Genomic DNA, 16,004 nt, shown 5'->3' on the forward strand with positions numbered 1-16,004 from the left:
TGTTTAATAGCTATCGGCTTTTTTCTACCTTGTACCTAGGAAATTTTAGTTTCTTTTTTATATGAAATATAAACAAATTTATGGTATTATACGTATACACATCTATATACACTTTTACAAACAAAAAAAAATATTTTAATCTACATACCGTATTACATAATTAAAGATATGAAATATTTGCTACTTATATATTTGTCAAATGTATTATTAGATTGGAAATATTTTACTATAGGATGGACAAAATTAGTCGTAAAATATGTAAATGTTCTCTGTTAATCATACATTGTTTCTCATCATATCAGCTCAATTTGCCATTACCTGTCAATTTATACGTGCTATCCTATATTAAGATATTCTCAAACGATATTACTATGCAGTTCTTTAAAAAAAAAAAATAAAAAAAAAACATGTAGAGAAACATACATTCTTATCTGCGCATAGGCTGCAATGCAATAATAATATATTGTGATGCTCACAAAGCACATAACACAATTTACCAAAATTGTAATGTTTAAATATTTCATGTGATTTTGGAAAATGTTATATCTTTTATTTCCTGCCAATTGTTTAATTTGTAACGTTGTTCTTTGTTCTTTTTCAATAAAGTAAGTAAACTGACCAAACTGATATTTTCATTATATCTTCACAGATATAATTAATCGATTAGATTTTTGTTCAAATTTTATATAGAAAATATTACAAATAAGTATTAGCTTTGTGTTCGTGTTATTAAGTTGAATTAATATTTATTTTAAACATTTATTAAATTCCTACATATTACACAAGTAATATACATAATTTATAATAATCACGCCTCTTTTCTTTCAGTCATAAATAATTAATCTGAATCTGATTCCCGCCTGAACTGTTGTTTTTGTAACTCGTCTTGTAGTTCTAGAACATGTTCTATAGGTTTTGGTTTACCGTCGTCTCCAATTCTACAAGGTCGTACTACGCCTCCTCTAATGAAAATAAATTAATCAAATATTATTTATAAATATTATATTAGGTTAGCACTATAATTTATTTAATTTATTAAAAAAAAAAGGAAAAAAAAAGACAAACCTCGTTAATTGATCTACAAGATTAACAAGTTGTAACGCTTCGTATTCCTTTTGTTCGTCAGTCATACCTTCTAAAAGATTTGGTTTGATCTTTTCATAACAACCAGTTACTGGATTTATCCTTCAAATTATAATAATATTATTACGCTAAAAAATATAATAAAATTGATGTATGATATGATTCATAATACATACTGCTCTTTGTATTTTAAGTATTCTTCGGTATCACTATCTTCTGATTCAGAATATGATATCTTCTCTTGATTACGACCTAGTAATCCCTTATTTGCAAACATACCTGCTGCATTCCCATATCCAGTATACTTCACCATACGGCTAACTATATAATTCATATTTTATTGGTATTATATTTCATTAATTCAATATTATAATAGATAATTGAAAAAAATATTGAAGGTATCCAACCTAATTTCATTATATATTGTTAAATAAACATATACCGTTTTCCTTGCAAAGTATAAAGAGAAATTCAGCAACGATATCTCGCAACTTGGTGATCGGAGAAGTTAAAAGTTTACATAACTTTGCTTTTAAAGTTGTTCCTTCTTCTGGACGTTTCATCACATCTTTCAATGGTGGTAAAACCTATTGAATATGTATAATTATTATTTTAATAATAAGAAAAATTAATCTTTATACCATCTTATAATAGAATAGTTCTAATTTAATATTATCATATTACCTGTAATCTCACATATTTTCGAACAGATTTGTCTGCTTTTACGAGCCTAATAAGGACAGTGACGACTGGAGAAAGATTTTCTAATAGATTTTCTGTATAATTTAATCTCTGATCTAAAAATTCCAGTACAACAGATACTGTTGTAACATCAGTATTCTGATATACAATATTATTTTCATTGTTTTCGTTAGATTGCATCATCTGTATATAGTTTTTTAGTGGTATAGTAGTCAATAAATTTATAACATTGCTAAAAATAATATAATATAATATGATAAAAATAATATAGAGATGATTTAAGAAATCAATTCAGTAAAAGCAATATTTTTGTAATGTCAATAAGTTTTACCTTACAAGGTCCTTATATTTTGACCAATTTTTATTATATAAAAATTTATATAAACACGTTGTTAATTTTTTATTTTTTTCTTGTTCTTCTATCACAGAATCTTCAGAATGTATGTATAAGTTAAATAAAACTTTTAAAATATCACAAATTAACATTACATCATCATTCTGAAAGGAAAATATAAGTAGTATTTATATATAATATCATATATATAAGACATGACATAGACATACCTTGATAGAAAATGACATAGATACATTAGATTTATGTTGTTCCAATAATTCATCTAATATATTAAGTAAACAAAAATCTCCATTTAACTCCTTCACAGTATTTCTTGTTGATGTATTTAATGCAGTAATTATAAATAACATTTTAATGTCAAACAATTTCATTTCATGTGACGAATTGACAGTATACTTATTAATGCGATTAATTAAGTTTTCTAAACAATTTTTTTCTATTACTAATTCTCGCACTTTAAAACTATGATATAATAAGTTACATAGTACTTTTGCAGATTCTACAGAAACTGAAAAGATCAGAAAGAAATAAATTAGGATAAATCTTGAAGGGAAGGTATAATAATTACCATTTGTAGATAGTATCTGTTGTTCATTCTTCTGACAATCCAGTTCTGCTAATCGCAATAATAACGTTACCATTTCTGCAGTAACAATTTTATCTAAATCAGTTTTGTCTCGGCTGTATATGGTAATATATAGAAAAATGTAAATCATATTTTTTGCCTATTTCTAATTATTATAATTATAATAACCAAAATTTATTCATATGGAAATTATATTAATATAATTATTAACAATTACCTCAGTATGCGTAATGCAGCTAAACAATTAAGATGCATAGATGCATACTCAGATTTAGATAGATATTCAAACAATTTCTCCCAGATTTGCTCTCGTAACTGGCTATTGCATATTCTTTCAATTTTAGTTTTGTCCTCATACTATAGATGAAATAAATCGTATATAAAAATAAATCATATTATATATGAAGAAACATTTAAAGAAAATTTTTGCAAAAAAACATTTTTTACTGCAAATATATTAGTTCTATTATATATATGTATATATATGAATTATTTATATAATGAAAAAAGAAGAAACCACAAGATACACAAAATATAAAACACATACAAACAATCAAACAAAGAAAAACTTATTAAACGAAAGTACCTTTTATTTCTTAACCTTTGCGTCCTTAGTAAAAATAATAAAATAATCTTACAAAATTGTGTGTTTACTATTTAGAAAAATATAGTAAATTAAAAAGTTATCATATAAGATGTGTCAAACAAACTTACATTTTTGATAAATACTTGAAGAGTATTTTTAGAAAATTCTTCGTATGTCCCAGAAATTAATTTTCGCGCTAAATCATCCATAGTAATTGAAAAATTTGTTTCCTCGACTGGTTTCTGTTACCAGTTTCGTTTATTTCTTTATATATTTTTCTATTTTAATATAATTATACATATATTATGTTTACATCAGCAGTCATCATTTTTATTTCATTTAAATACATTTTATCTCAATTTGATAAAATTAATTTACATTTATTATTTTTCTTCGAGAACGATGTTTATTATCGTTTTTGTTTTTAATTCAATTTATTCTTGTTAAACGATTTTCTATTAATTAAATTTAAAACTGTATTTCACACTATTTGACAAAATAACCTAACCTAAAATAGACAATATATAATACCATAAAAACTTCCTGAAAAAGTGACAGGCATTGAATAAAAAATGATTAGATTAGTATACAAATATTTATACCTAACTTCAAAGTAGGGAAGTATATCACAGAAACAATCTATTCTATGAACTTCTTTTCAACATTATGGCAGTAATAACCAATCAGAACATTTCTTAGTTTTCTTAAGGAAAAAGCGCGAAATCACGTGCAGAGAAAAGTAAAAAAAAAGTGGCCGTTGAAATATAGATTTCTTTTATCAATTTCACTTTTATTAATCTGTGGACTATTATAAAATAGTTGTCATTGTGTATTTTCTTCAATATCTTTTTTGTCCAAACAAATTTTTAATTAGTTTACACGAATAATAGAATTTGTATACAAGGTTAGTCCTTTTAAATTTTATTATCGTCTCGTTAACATATTTAATATTGGATATTGGATAAAAAACAACGTATATTAATGAACGATAAGATATTAAATATTTAAAAAGAAGATAAAATTTAGTGGAATATAATATGAATCATAAATATTTATATAAGAGACGTAAGTGGCGTGAAATCAATGCCGGTGTGTTTCATGGAATTAAAAAACCAAAACCACCTAAGCTAAAAGTTAATAAAGAATCATCTAAAGAAATATCTAAAAACGTTGATAAATCTGTAAATAAAAAACAGAATTATCTTAAATTTTCTAATGTAAAACAAATAGATCAAATAGATACCAATAAGGGAACGATTATTGAAAAAACAATCCTGCAAGTTGATTCCAATAAACGATTTTTGAAAGAAAATATTTCTAATTCAACAATTCAACAACCTAATGTTGCTAATGTAATAGTAAATCCAAGTAATAAATTGAAGGAATTGAATAATCAGATTGAACGTAATGAATCAAAAAATTCTTTATTTAAAAATTCATGCAAGTCGTCAAAATCTATAGATATATCTTTAAATGATGCTACAGATTTGGATGTAGAAAGACCAGAGTTCAAACTTATAATAAAGAATAGCAAAATAGATGATATTTTGAAGGTATTGGAGGATGATTGGGCAGATGATGAATATGATAATATGGAGACATTAGTTAGCAATAATATGAAAAATACTTTTTCTCCATTAAAATCTATTATTCCACCAAGCAATATAGAAACATCTCCAACAAATGAACTAAGCAAAATGATGTCTATGAATATTAAAGATGTACCATCTATTATATATAGTAAAAATTCTTCTTCTACTATTCAAAATCTTAATGACATGACAGAAGTTGAGAAAGAAAATAAGGAAAAATATTATCCTTTATTTAATAAAGGATATTCTATGAAAAATGCGTATGTATAATGTAAATTTATATAATTATATATGCTTATAGTATTTTTACATTAAGATTTATACTCGCTATAGAGAAAATGATGTTACAAAGTTTACATGTGGAATAAAAAAATCAACAAAATGGCAATTATCAGCAAAAGGTGGTGGCAGCGAAAATCAGTATCAGTTAGATGCAGGTCAAAAACGGTTTGGTGCGACGCAATGTTCAGAATGTGGTATTGTGTATCAGTTGGGTGATCCTGAAGATGAAAATGCTCATTTGAATTATCATAATAGTGTGAAAACCTTAAAATTCCAAGTAAGTAACTGAATAATCTAAAACATTTGATAAAAATTTGTGCCAATTTTTTATGTAACATATATTATCTACATTCATATTCTATGCAATAGGGTTGGAAAAATGAAAGAATTATTATGGAAGATCCTATAACATCAAGTAGAATAATTTTAATTGAACCAAATGATTCTAAGCAATATTGGAAAAAGGTATCAGAAATTTTAACTGTTGTAGATAGAGATTTAGGTCTAGTTGATTCATCTCTTCCAAACTATACTGATAAAAAGGTAAATAAATATTGTTGTTTGTGTGGAGTATGTATCAGATATAGATAAATAAACATACTTTTTCTTTAGGTATATTTATACATTAGAGAAAAGAATATATTAGGTGTACTTGTAGCAGAATACATAGAAATTGCACATAGGATGATACCAGAATTGATTGATTTGAATTGTTGTACTGCTGAAAGTACACCAGCTAAGTGTGGTATAAATGTTGTATGGACAGCAATGAGTCATCGCAGACAAGGCATAGCCACTAAACTTGTAGATACTCTCAGGTATATTGATATTATTCTATATATATTATTTATAACTTATTTCTAAGTTTCAATTGGAATATTCTCTGCAAAACATTTATTATTTAATATTGTTCAGAAAGTAAAAACTACACAGCTTATCTTTATTATATTGCATATGCATTCTTAAACTCTATGCTTAGAAAATATTAGAAGAGATGATGGATCTATACCTTTCATCTGTAGAATTAGAGTAATATCTATTCTAAGATCTAGAAATAAAATAGTATTTATTTCTAAAATTACTATCATCAATATTTCAGATCCAAATTTTTCTATGGATATATAATGTCGTTAGAAGATATCGCTTTCTCTGTTCCAACTCCAAGTGGAAAGATATTTGCCGAAAAATATACTAAAACGAAAAGTTTTAAGGTTTATAATTAATTTTGTTCTTACTTATTTTCTTGCACGATTACATAAAACTTTTAAATTGTATTGATGTTTAATTGGTCTATTTATTCTGCATCAAACAGTATAGGAAATATATTATAAAAAATGACATTTAATTTTTATAAAAATGTATTGAAACTCTTAAAAAACTCATCAGTTAAGAAGAAATTGGTAATAAGTTGGTAATAAGATTTAAACCTGTACAATTATTGACTTTGATATAAAGTTTATTTATATTATAATACAATATATATAATACCCACATATGCAACTATGCACATAGTTTTACATTGGTATATTTTTATTTTATCAAAGGGATTTATAGAAAAATAAAAAGTACTTAACGTTATCACATTTATTTCTATACGATATAAAATGTGTTTATACAAAAAATACAAATATATAAATATAGTTACTTTAAATAGATTATTTTCTCTTCCCCCCCCCCCCCCTTGTGTTGATATACGCAATTAACTAAATGAGAATTTTGGAACAAAAAAAAAATATATATATAAGAAAAATACTTCATTGCACAGTTTCATAATGTAATAAGTAAAATGCATTACTTTAAAAATGGATTGATTTGTATGTTTTGAGTGGAATAAGAAAAAAAAAAAAAAATAAGAAAAAAATTGCGTATATCATTCTGTTGATCAATGGTAAAAAAAGTTACCATTTTCCGCCCCATCTATTTTGTCTACTAAAGCCAGACTTGTAGCCTCGCCCACATGAACGATTATTCGCTCGTTCTTCTGCCTTTTTTACTTTCCAGGCTTCGTATCTTTCAGCCATACTGTATAACTCATCTGGCACTAACTATAAACATTTGAGCACATTAAACTTAATGATATAAAAGGATTTACATAGAATAAAACTTTAAATGCATAGGATTATATCTAAAGCTAATAATTTTATAGATTTGAATGTTATTATTTACTTGACTAGCTTCTTCTAAAATACTGATGAGTTCTTTGGAATGTGACCAGTCATCTTTGGTCATAAATGTTATACTCTCTCCAGTTTTACCAGCGCGTCCTGTACGTCCAACTCGATGAACATATTCTTCTATGTCACGTGGAAAGTCATAATTGAAGACATGTCTATAAAAATAGTTTTTCTTAATAAAATGTATAGATAAAAAAAATCTTAGAAAAAGAAGAAAAATAAATAAAACATACGTTATATCCTCGATGTCAAGTCCTCTGCTGGCAACATCAGTTGCAAGAAGAATTCGTACCAAGCCTGTTTTTAATTCTTCTATGGCTAGTTCTCTGTCTTCTTGATCTCTGCCACCATGAATACTTTGACAACTAATATGTGCGAGAGCTAACTCACTTGATAAATCATCTACTCTTGCTTTTTTAGAAAAAAATACAATAACTTTGTCTTCAGGTTCCATATTGTGAATAAATTCATATAACTAATAAAAAAATATATATATATAAAAATTAATGTTCTCTCATAAAATTAATATATTATTTACTAAAAATAGTGATATTTATATAAAAAATAATTAATATAGATGAAAAATATCAACTGTATAACAATTTACCATAGGCATTTTGTCTTCCTCACTGATCATATAAATTTGTTGTTTAACTGTATGTACAGCTGCTAAATCTAATGATCCAATAAATACTTGAATTGGATTTTGCATATACGATCGTGCTAAGCGTCTAACACCTGGTGGCCATGTAGCACTATTATAAACATTAAAAGAATATAAATACATTATACAATGTTATATATGTATATATATATATAATTCTTTGTATGTATAAAATACCTTGTCATTATAGTTTGTCTATCAGATCTCACATCTAATAAGCTTTTCCTAATTTGAGGTTCGAATCCCATATCCAGCATACGATCCGCTTCGTCTAGTACAAGATATGTAACAGATCTTACATCTACAGCTCTTACTGATACAAGATCATTTAATCTTCCTGGAGTAGCTATGACTATTTGTACACCTTTTGTTACTGTATCTATTTGATCTTGTCGGTTACCACCGCCATACACACAAACACTAAAATAATGTTAATATTTTTATGCAATTGTTATTACAGAAAAAAAAATCTATTTTCATATAATTACTTACGCTTTAATGTCATGATATGAATATTTTCCTACTTCTTTTTCTATTTGTAATGCTAATTCTCTAGTTGGGGCCAAAATTAGAACATTAGGACCAAGTCTTTCATTAAAAGGAGTCTTTTGACCAACAATATGAATTAATGCAGGTAAAAGAAATGCTAATGTTTTGCCTAATAATAAAAAAGAAAATTATAGAATCTAATAAATATTTATAATTACAATTAAATAATAAAAATATATATAAAAACCTGTTCCAGTCTGTGCTATACCAATCATATCTTTGCCACTAAGTAGAATTGGCCATGCTTGGCATTGTATCGGACTTGGTTTCGTGAAACCTTGTTTTCTTATTTCTTGAAGAACTTCTGGATAATTCTATAATTATATATAATTTTTTTATTATACCATAACTTTTCAATCTTGTACTTTATATATTACACTTACATGAAAAGCTTGTTCAAACGTTTCAATAGGATTAGGGATACATAATTCGTTAGCAGTATTTTCTTCATCATCAAACACATGTTGAACTTCAATATTATTATTCTTTAACCTTATTTCTGCTACATGTTCCGCAGACATTTGAGCGATAACGGAATCCTCTTTGTAAAAGTTCTTGTATATAGGTGGATAGGAAAATGGCTCTTCTTCATGCTGTTTAAAATATTAATTTAAATTTATGTTCGATTCATTTAAGAATATATTTATAATTTGAAAATGTGAAATAAAATTTACATTTCTCTTGTTAATTTGACTCCAAGGGATTTGTTTTTTCTTTTCCTGCTCAATTTTCACAGGTTGTGGAGGATCTTTTAATAATTCATCAATTAATTCTTTAGCTTTGTTTTGTGCTGCTTGAGATCCAGTTAAAGTAGCTGTACTAATACCATATGTAGTAGACTGTTCTATCTACATGTAAAAAATTTAAAAAATTTTAAAGATTTCATTTCATAACTTATATATTAAAATATTTCCCTTCATTAAATCTCTTTTAATATCAGTATTACACTTACTTTAATCTTTGCATTACTTTTCTCTTGTAATTCTTTTATATTGCAACCACCTTTACCTATAAGCTTACCTACTTTTTTTGAATCTATATTTATAATTAGACCATGTGGTTTTGTTTGTTGTGAACCATTTTTATAATTTCTAACATTATTAAATCTAGTCTTTGTTCTATGAATTTTTTGACTAGGTATACTTTCTTCTACAGAAAATGGATATTCAAATTCTTGATCACTATTCCATCCTTCATTCATTCTTAAATATAAATAAAAAAAATTATACCAAACATAATGTAATAATTTTTATCTAATATAAAAATAATAAAAATTATGAAAAAAAAAATATAATATGTAATAAAGAAATATATATATATAAAAAAAATATCCTTACTGTAATTCTGCCATTGTAATTATTATATTGTATTTTGCGTTAATAAAATGTGAAGTTTTTGTTTTCAGTTAAAACAAAGGTGCGATGTATAAGATTGTAAAAGCAAATTAATTTTGGTATAGACGCTTAACAACTTTTCTAAAAAGAAAAAGAAAAACACCAAACATTTATAATAATAGTAAACAAAGTAAAATAACATAACAATCACATACAATAAATAATATCTTTTTAATAAATATTAAATAAATATCATACCTGATATTTTCACTATAACTTTAAGTTAACTGAAAAAGCTAATACTACTACACGTTTGTTGAAAAAATAAAGTACACTTACGGAATTCTCTTTGGAAATGAACGAGCTTTAGGTAAATTCCCTTTTTATATATGCTTTTTCAACCGGAAATTCAAATTTTCAACAGGATGTGACTAGTGCCATCTATTAAACTGCAGGATTCGTGCCACCATTGGTACTTTTATATAGTTATATTTACCAATAGAGTGTCGAAGTCACTCTACCAATAGTTTTTATTTCTATGGTTAAAGTGTAACATTAAAAATAAACCAATGAGAATCCGCCACAAAAGAATAAAGGATAGCGGTCGGCTACCGCCCGTAATGGCTGCGGCTCTCGTTTCCTTTTGCGTCATTTTGCTGTGTTTCGTCAGTTTTGTTCTAAAACGTGTATTGTGTACATTAACTTTCTCTCAAGCTGGTAATCAAGCACTCGTATACGCATTATCTTAAAAAAAGATTTTATATAGAGACTTCAATATGGGACGCTATAGAAGGTATGTATGAACTAAATAATTATTCATTAAAGTTAAACAAGTTAAAGCTTAGTTAAGAGTAATTTACAATAAGTAGAATAGAATGAATTCTTTCTAATCGTATAACAAAGGACTGAATTTTCTACGATAAGAATGAATTTTATATATACAATCTTTCAAAGAGATTATATATTGTATTTTTACTGTATTACTGTAACCCTAAGGTATACTTTTCTAACCTCTCATTTCCAGCTGGAATTAAAATTACAGATTAAAATTTAAACTATACGAATTAACCTATATGTAGTAGTTAAATATTATAATAAATGTATATTGAAGGTAAAATATTAAAGAAAATATTTTTTCCAAAACGAATTGCAAGTAAAATGAAATTTGTTAATAGAAATTTTTTTATAATATCGAAATTTTCTTAATCTTTAATTAAAATAGTAAACATTTTTTAAATTCTAGCCGTAGTCGTGACAGAGACAGGAGACGTAGATCAAGAACAAGATCTCGTAGTCGATCACCTAGAGATAGAAGAAGTTGGGGAGGAGGCGCTGGTCGTGATAGAGGTATCAGTGGCCGTAATAACCGAGGTCAGCCTGGCGCTAATTTGCGAAAACCAAGATGGGATCTTAGTAGATTAGAGCCTTTTAAAAAAGATTTTTATATACCAACCGATGTCGTACAGAATCGTGATCCACGTATGGTAGAACAGTATAGAAGTGAAAAAGAAATTACTTTGAAAGGAAAAAATATACCGAATCCTGTCTTTACATTTGAAGAAACAGGTTTTCCTGATTATGTACTTAAAGAAATCAAGTAAGTTGATAATAATATTATTGATGTATGAATTGTATGATATATAGTATTTAACAATTTTTCTAATTTATGTGCAGAAGGCAAGGTTTCAGTGAACCTACGTCAATACAGGCCCAAGGATGGCCAATTGCGTTAAGTGGACGAGATATGGTTGGAATCGCGTCTACGGGATCTGGTAAAACACTGTCATATATACTTCCTGCTATTGTTCATATTAATAGCCAGCCAAAACTAAGCCGAAAGGATGGTCCAATAGCATTGGTATTGGCTCCTACAAGAGAACTTGCTCAACAAATACAACAGGTTGCAGATGATTTTGGTCATTCATCGGGCATAAGAAATACTTGCTTGTATGGCGGTGCTCCTAAAGGAGCTCAAGCTAGAGATTTAGATGGAGGTGTCGAAATAGTTATAGCAACGCCAGGTAGATTGCTAGACTTTTTGGAATCAGGAAGAACAAATTTGAAAAGATGTACATATTTAGTATTAGACGAAGCAGATAGAATGTTGGACATGGGATTTGAGCCACAGATTAGAAAAATTATAGAACAAATAAGACCGGATAGACAAACATTAATGTGGTCAGCTACTTGGCCAAAAGAAGTGAAGAACTTAGCTGAAGACTTTCTTAAAGATTATGCTCAAATAAATGTAGGATCTTTACAACTTGCAGCAAATCATAATATTTTACAGATAATCGATGTATGCCAGGATTATGAAAAAGAGAATAAGTAAGTACCATAAGATTTATTTGATTCTTTTTTATTTAATTTTAACACGTTTCATTATTTGATATTACAGATTAAGTACTCTTTTAAAAGAGATAATGGCAGAAAATGAAAATAAAACTATAGTATTTATTGAAACAAAACGTCGAGTTGATGAAATTACAAGAAAAATGAAACGCGACGGTTGGCCAGCTGTTTGTATTCACGGAGATAAGACGCAGCAAGAAAGAGATTGGGTCTTACAAGGTATGAATACATAAATATATAAATGGATTTACTTTAATTTCACATATATGCATGTACTGTTAGATCATATTATAAAGAAATATTTTATTATAGATTTTAGATCAGGCAAAGCACCTATTCTTGTTGCAACAGATGTAGCTGCACGTGGTCTTGGTAAGTTAATAACACCTTCTCTATTCCTGTTACAGTATAAGATAACAGTATGGTATAATATCAATTATTTGTTTGTTATACAAGGGGATCTATAATTAAGGCAGTAAATAACAAGTTATCAAATTTATCCAAATTTTGTACTAGAAGGGTATTTGTGCAATGCACTCTTCTAGTTATACAATTTAGTAGGAAAGTAAAAAGAGCATATTCTAGAATATTATTATTAGTAAAAAATGATATCTATGAAAATTGATTATTTATAAATTGTTGATAAAAGCTTATTTAGAAATATTTTGAAAATAATTTGTCGCGCGCTTTGTCAGTATTTCTTATGAAGCTAAAAGAAAATTTAGTAAAAATTGATTATATAACTAGGATTTAGTAAAAGGATAATATATCAAAATTTGCTGCCTGAATGTATATATATATATATATAGTTGTACGTTGATATACTAAAATTATATATAATTTAATTATAAATGTTAGGATTCGAAAACTATATAGAAAGCATAGAAATATTTTAGAACTATATTGAATAGGAGGAGAGAGCCAAAGATACATATGTAGCTAACGCGGCTGGATGTTTGTTTGCATTGCAGAGGCACATTGCGCGCAGGCCCACGCCGGGTAATGCAAAGCATATTGGGGGTGCCCGCCGCCTCTTTGTTCGGTGGTGCACTAGTTTGCATTGTCTGCGCTGGCTGCGGCGCGTGCCTCTATCCGTCAATTACGTGAAGGGCCAGTCCGGGCCAAATCGGGATCTACTTTACTACCTACATACTGGATATCTCAGTCCTACGCTGCGCTGTACGCCATCTGGGCTGACCAGGTCGTTGTTGCCAGAATAGTGTCCCCTGCGTTGGCTGCTCGAGCTAATCAGACCCAACAACGGTCCGATGAGGCGGTGGCATGAATAGCAGATGCCAGAGCCTCAATGTGCCCTGTAGCAACAGAGCGGCGGAGGCTGTAGCTGGAGCGAGCGCAAACAGCCAGGCCCTGCCCGTACGTTGCTAGCGACACTCGCCCACTGCCTAATTTTATAGTATGATAGTCAAATCAAGTTAATCGATATACACACGATATATACGTTACATATAAATACGTATGTACGTATATACATATATATTTATATATCTATATATTTACACACATCACACTCACGAACACATAGATGCATACACACATACATATATGTATACGTATACATATAATATTTATATCCATCTAAACTATTTACATTTCCTTCTTTTCCTTCTAATCCATGTGATAACTATATTCTCTATTCTCTCATCATTCTCATATTTTATATTACTAACTATAATCTTCAAATCAAATTCTCTAAGTATCCGTGACTTTGGTCCATTTTCTAATATCGATCTCTTTTCTCTATCCTTTTAGATTGATATCGTCGTCTCTGAAGCGTACACATCAGATATATATCTAGTTTTCATTAATTATACAATTCATTATTTTTTCATTTTTTGTACTTCGATATTTTTAGAAAGTGACTGAAGTCATTCTTAATATATAAGAATTATTTCGTTCTTTTAAACTTTTATATTTTACGCTAAACGCTCTCTAAAGAAATACAGAAAAGCATAAAGTAAAAATAAATAAGTATATGTATAATTTATATTTGTTTATTCTAGGAACTTGTACATTTATAATTATAATTATTTTTTTTTTTTCATACATTGTTTACTTTATTACATTTCATTCTTTTTAAGTATTACATTTCAATGATTTATGGTTTCCTCAACTAGTTATTATATATTTGAAAAGAAGAATTAACTAAGATCACAGTGAAACTAAAGTCATATATATACATATCTTTTTTGGAGAGCGTATTAACTTTTCATCTATTCTACATTTATATTTCGAAGTATAAAATCTATATCTGATGCAGTGTATTTCATTTGTCGTTACACTGCTTTCTACATAACAGAGATGTGTGTTTTTAAAATCTATTTAATAGGAGAAACTATTAGCTGACATAAATCCTTCATTTCAGACGTTGAAGACGTCAAGTTTGTTATCAACTTTGACTACCCTTCTTGTTCAGAAGATTATGTTCATCGAATTGGACGTACAGGTCGACGACAAAAAACTGGAACTGCGTATACATTCTTCACACCCAATAATTCTAATAAGGCTAATGATTTAATTCAAGTATTAAAGGAAGCAAACCAAGTTATAAATCCGAAACTTTTAGAGCTTGCAGAAGGCAAATCAGCAGCTTATGGAAGGCATAGAGGTAGTTATCATATTGATAATTATTTGATACTTATATATTGCTCAAAACAATTAATAGATCACATATTGTAGTCATTATTCCGTATGAATATGATAACTAATTTCTTATATCACAAGGGACGAGTTATAAATGTAGATAATAAGGTAATGGAAAATCAATTTAGTTTTTTGGTCACTTCTATTTTTTCTTTTTTCCCATTTATTTGGTTGATGCTATAAAAAGTTTAATTGATTTGAGCAGTGTATAATAAGACTAGGTATGTATAATATAATAAACATATTTTATATATATATAAATAGGTGGAAGAAACCGATGGCGAACTCGAACAGGTCGTAACGGTAAAGAACGAAGTTATACAAGAAGTCGAAGTCGAAGCCATAGTAGAGAACGTAATGGACGAACAAATCGTCGAAGTTATAGTCGTAGTTATTCCCGTAGTCGTAGTCCAGTGAATAATCGTACAGGTAAGTGACATCAAAATGTTAAATTTCTATAGAAAGAAGTTTCGAAAAATTAGAGTTTTCGATAAATTCGAACATTCAAGCAACTCTTCGAAATTCGACGCTTATTTTTTCAGAAGTCATTGGGAAAAGTTATTGGAGTAGCGAAAGATGATCTTCTAGCAATTAGCTTACAAAACAATGGTATATAACGCATGTAAATTCTTACATCTGTTATAAGATGAAAGTAATGTGTGTGTGTCATACATATGTACTGTAAAATCTCTATTTAACAATATTCTTATCATGCATATAGTGTGTACTTTATAATAGAGTATACAATTTGAATATTATTAATTCATATGAATCTCTTTCATCCATTTTATTTACCATGTATTTATACAAATACGTGCACAATATTCTCAAGATTCCGTAGCAAATACTTTGTTACAGAGAGAAAAACAAAAAAAAAAAGAATATGAAAAAGAAATGCAATAATATTAAACATATTTGTTCTATAATTATAATAATATTGATCAAATTAATTAGTTTTCAGTGGAAAATATAGAATTTTTCTCTAGGTAAAACTCGAAACTAGACATACAATAGAATATAAATTGTTCAAGAAAATTATATAGAATTTATTTTATTTATGCTCTCATATTTACAATACGTATTA

General features: G+C 27.6%; 5 protein-coding genes across 9 annotated transcripts in view; 3 read left to right on the forward strand and 2 right to left on the reverse strand.

Annotated features, from left to right (window-relative positions):
* Positions 1-623, forward strand: part of LOC127072230 (B-box type zinc finger protein ncl-1-like) — a 15,150-nt gene extending 14,527 nt beyond the window's left edge. The window contains exon 9 of the mRNA XM_051012491.1: positions 1-623. This exon is cut by the window's left edge and continues 10,234 nt beyond it. The gene's annotated coding sequence lies outside the window, so the exon portion shown is untranslated.
* Positions 624-745: 122 nt separating this feature from the next.
* LOC127072232 (synembryn) lies at positions 746-3,839 on the reverse strand. 4 transcript variants are annotated; one of them, XM_051012494.1, is made up of 11 exons: positions 3,441-3,839; positions 3,313-3,336; positions 2,944-3,083; positions 2,709-2,821; positions 2,350-2,648; positions 2,117-2,283; positions 1,768-2,017; positions 1,526-1,670; positions 1,260-1,404; positions 1,066-1,185; positions 746-962 (listed from the first exon to the last, which is right to left on the reverse strand). In XM_051012494.1, the coding sequence occupies exons 3-11, from the start codon at positions 2,979-2,981 to the stop codon at positions 839-841; spliced, it is 1,401 nt and encodes a 466-aa protein (XP_050868451.1). In that variant the 5' UTR covers positions 2,982-3,083; positions 3,313-3,336; positions 3,441-3,839; the 3' UTR covers positions 746-838. The 4 variants fall into 4 exon arrangements, with proteins under 4 accessions (XP_050868451.1, XP_050868452.1, XP_050868450.1 ...); XM_051012495.1 differs by having other exon boundaries at positions 3,313-3,379; XM_051012493.1 differs by lacking the exon at positions 3,313-3,336.
* Positions 3,840-3,997: 158 nt separating this feature from the next.
* On the forward strand, positions 3,998-6,460 carry LOC127072233 (N-acetyltransferase ESCO1). 2 transcript variants are annotated; one of them, XM_051012498.1, is made up of 6 exons: positions 3,998-4,716; positions 4,798-5,164; positions 5,238-5,463; positions 5,556-5,729; positions 5,799-6,004; positions 6,286-6,460. In XM_051012498.1, the coding sequence occupies exons 1-6, from the start codon at positions 4,350-4,352 to the stop codon at positions 6,407-6,409; spliced, it is 1,464 nt and encodes a 487-aa protein (XP_050868455.1). In that variant the 5' UTR covers positions 3,998-4,349; the 3' UTR covers positions 6,410-6,460. The 2 variants fall into 2 exon arrangements, with proteins under 2 accessions (XP_050868455.1, XP_050868454.1); XM_051012497.1 differs by having other exon boundaries at positions 3,998-5,164.
* Positions 6,461-6,755: 295 nt separating this feature from the next.
* LOC127072231 (probable ATP-dependent RNA helicase DDX43) lies at positions 6,756-10,264 on the reverse strand. The gene is made up of 12 exons (XM_051012492.1): positions 10,166-10,264; positions 9,911-10,048; positions 9,526-9,775; positions 9,248-9,421; positions 8,957-9,166; positions 8,761-8,887; positions 8,517-8,682; positions 8,202-8,444; positions 7,968-8,115; positions 7,594-7,835; positions 7,353-7,515; positions 6,756-7,231 (listed from the first exon to the last, which is right to left on the reverse strand). Exons 2-12 carry the CDS (start codon positions 9,922-9,924, stop codon positions 7,085-7,087), a joined length of 1,884 nt encoding a protein of 627 aa, XP_050868449.1. The 5' UTR covers positions 9,925-10,048; positions 10,166-10,264; the 3' UTR covers positions 6,756-7,084.
* A 234-nt stretch (positions 10,265-10,498) lies between these two features.
* Positions 10,499-15,874, forward strand: LOC127072085 (probable ATP-dependent RNA helicase DDX17). The gene is made up of 8 exons (XM_051012189.1): positions 10,499-10,700; positions 11,151-11,504; positions 11,582-12,235; positions 12,306-12,478; positions 12,572-12,631; positions 14,643-14,885; positions 15,185-15,349; positions 15,463-15,874. Exons 1-8 carry the CDS (start codon positions 10,684-10,686, stop codon positions 15,498-15,500), a joined length of 1,704 nt encoding a protein of 567 aa, XP_050868146.1. The 5' UTR covers positions 10,499-10,683; the 3' UTR covers positions 15,501-15,874.
* Positions 15,875-16,004: the final 130 nt, after the last annotated feature.

The sequence above is a fragment of the Vespula vulgaris genome, chromosome 24 (genome assembly GCF_905475345.1).
Source record: "Vespula vulgaris chromosome 24, iyVesVulg1.1, whole genome shotgun sequence".
NCBI lineage: Eukaryota > Metazoa > Arthropoda > Insecta > Hymenoptera > Vespidae > Vespula > Vespula vulgaris.

Excerpts from the sequence above, each read along its gene's own strand:
- LOC127072232 (XM_051012493.1), bottom strand. The coding sequence starts at position 3,521 with ATGGATGATTTAGCGCGAAAATTAATTTCTGGGACATACGAAGAATTT. Across the intron at positions 3,084-3,440 it reads TTCAAGTATTTATCAAAAAT|TATGAGGACAAAACTAAAAT; the intron begins GTAAGTTTGTTT and ends TTTCATCTATAG. Across the intron at positions 2,822-2,943 it reads GCTGCATTACGCATACTGAG|CCGAGACAAAACTGATTTAG; the intron begins GTAATTGTTAAT and ends TACCATATACAG.
- LOC127072233 (XM_051012497.1), top strand. The coding sequence starts at position 4,350 with ATGAATCATAAATATTTATATAAGAGACGTAAGTGGCGTGAAATCAAT. Across the intron at positions 5,730-5,798 it reads CAAACTATACTGATAAAAAG|GTATATTTATACATTAGAGA; the intron begins GTAAATAAATAT and ends CTTTTTCTTTAG. Across the intron at positions 6,005-6,285 it reads AAACTTGTAGATACTCTCAG|ATCCAAATTTTTCTATGGAT; the intron begins GTATATTGATAT and ends TCAATATTTCAG.
- LOC127072231 (XM_051012492.1), bottom strand. Across the intron at positions 7,516-7,593 it reads CTTGACATCGAGGATATAAC|ACATGTCTTCAATTATGACT; the intron begins GTATGTTTTATT and ends CTATTTTTATAG. Across the intron at positions 7,232-7,352 it reads TTTTAGAAGAAGCTAGTCAA|TTAGTGCCAGATGAGTTATA; the intron begins GTAAATAATAAC and ends AAATGTTTATAG.
- LOC127072085 (XM_051012189.1), top strand. Across the intron at positions 11,505-11,581 it reads TATGTACTTAAAGAAATCAA|AAGGCAAGGTTTCAGTGAAC; the intron begins GTAAGTTGATAA and ends ATTTATGTGCAG. Across the intron at positions 12,236-12,305 it reads GATTATGAAAAAGAGAATAA|ATTAAGTACTCTTTTAAAAG; the intron begins GTAAGTACCATA and ends TTGATATTACAG.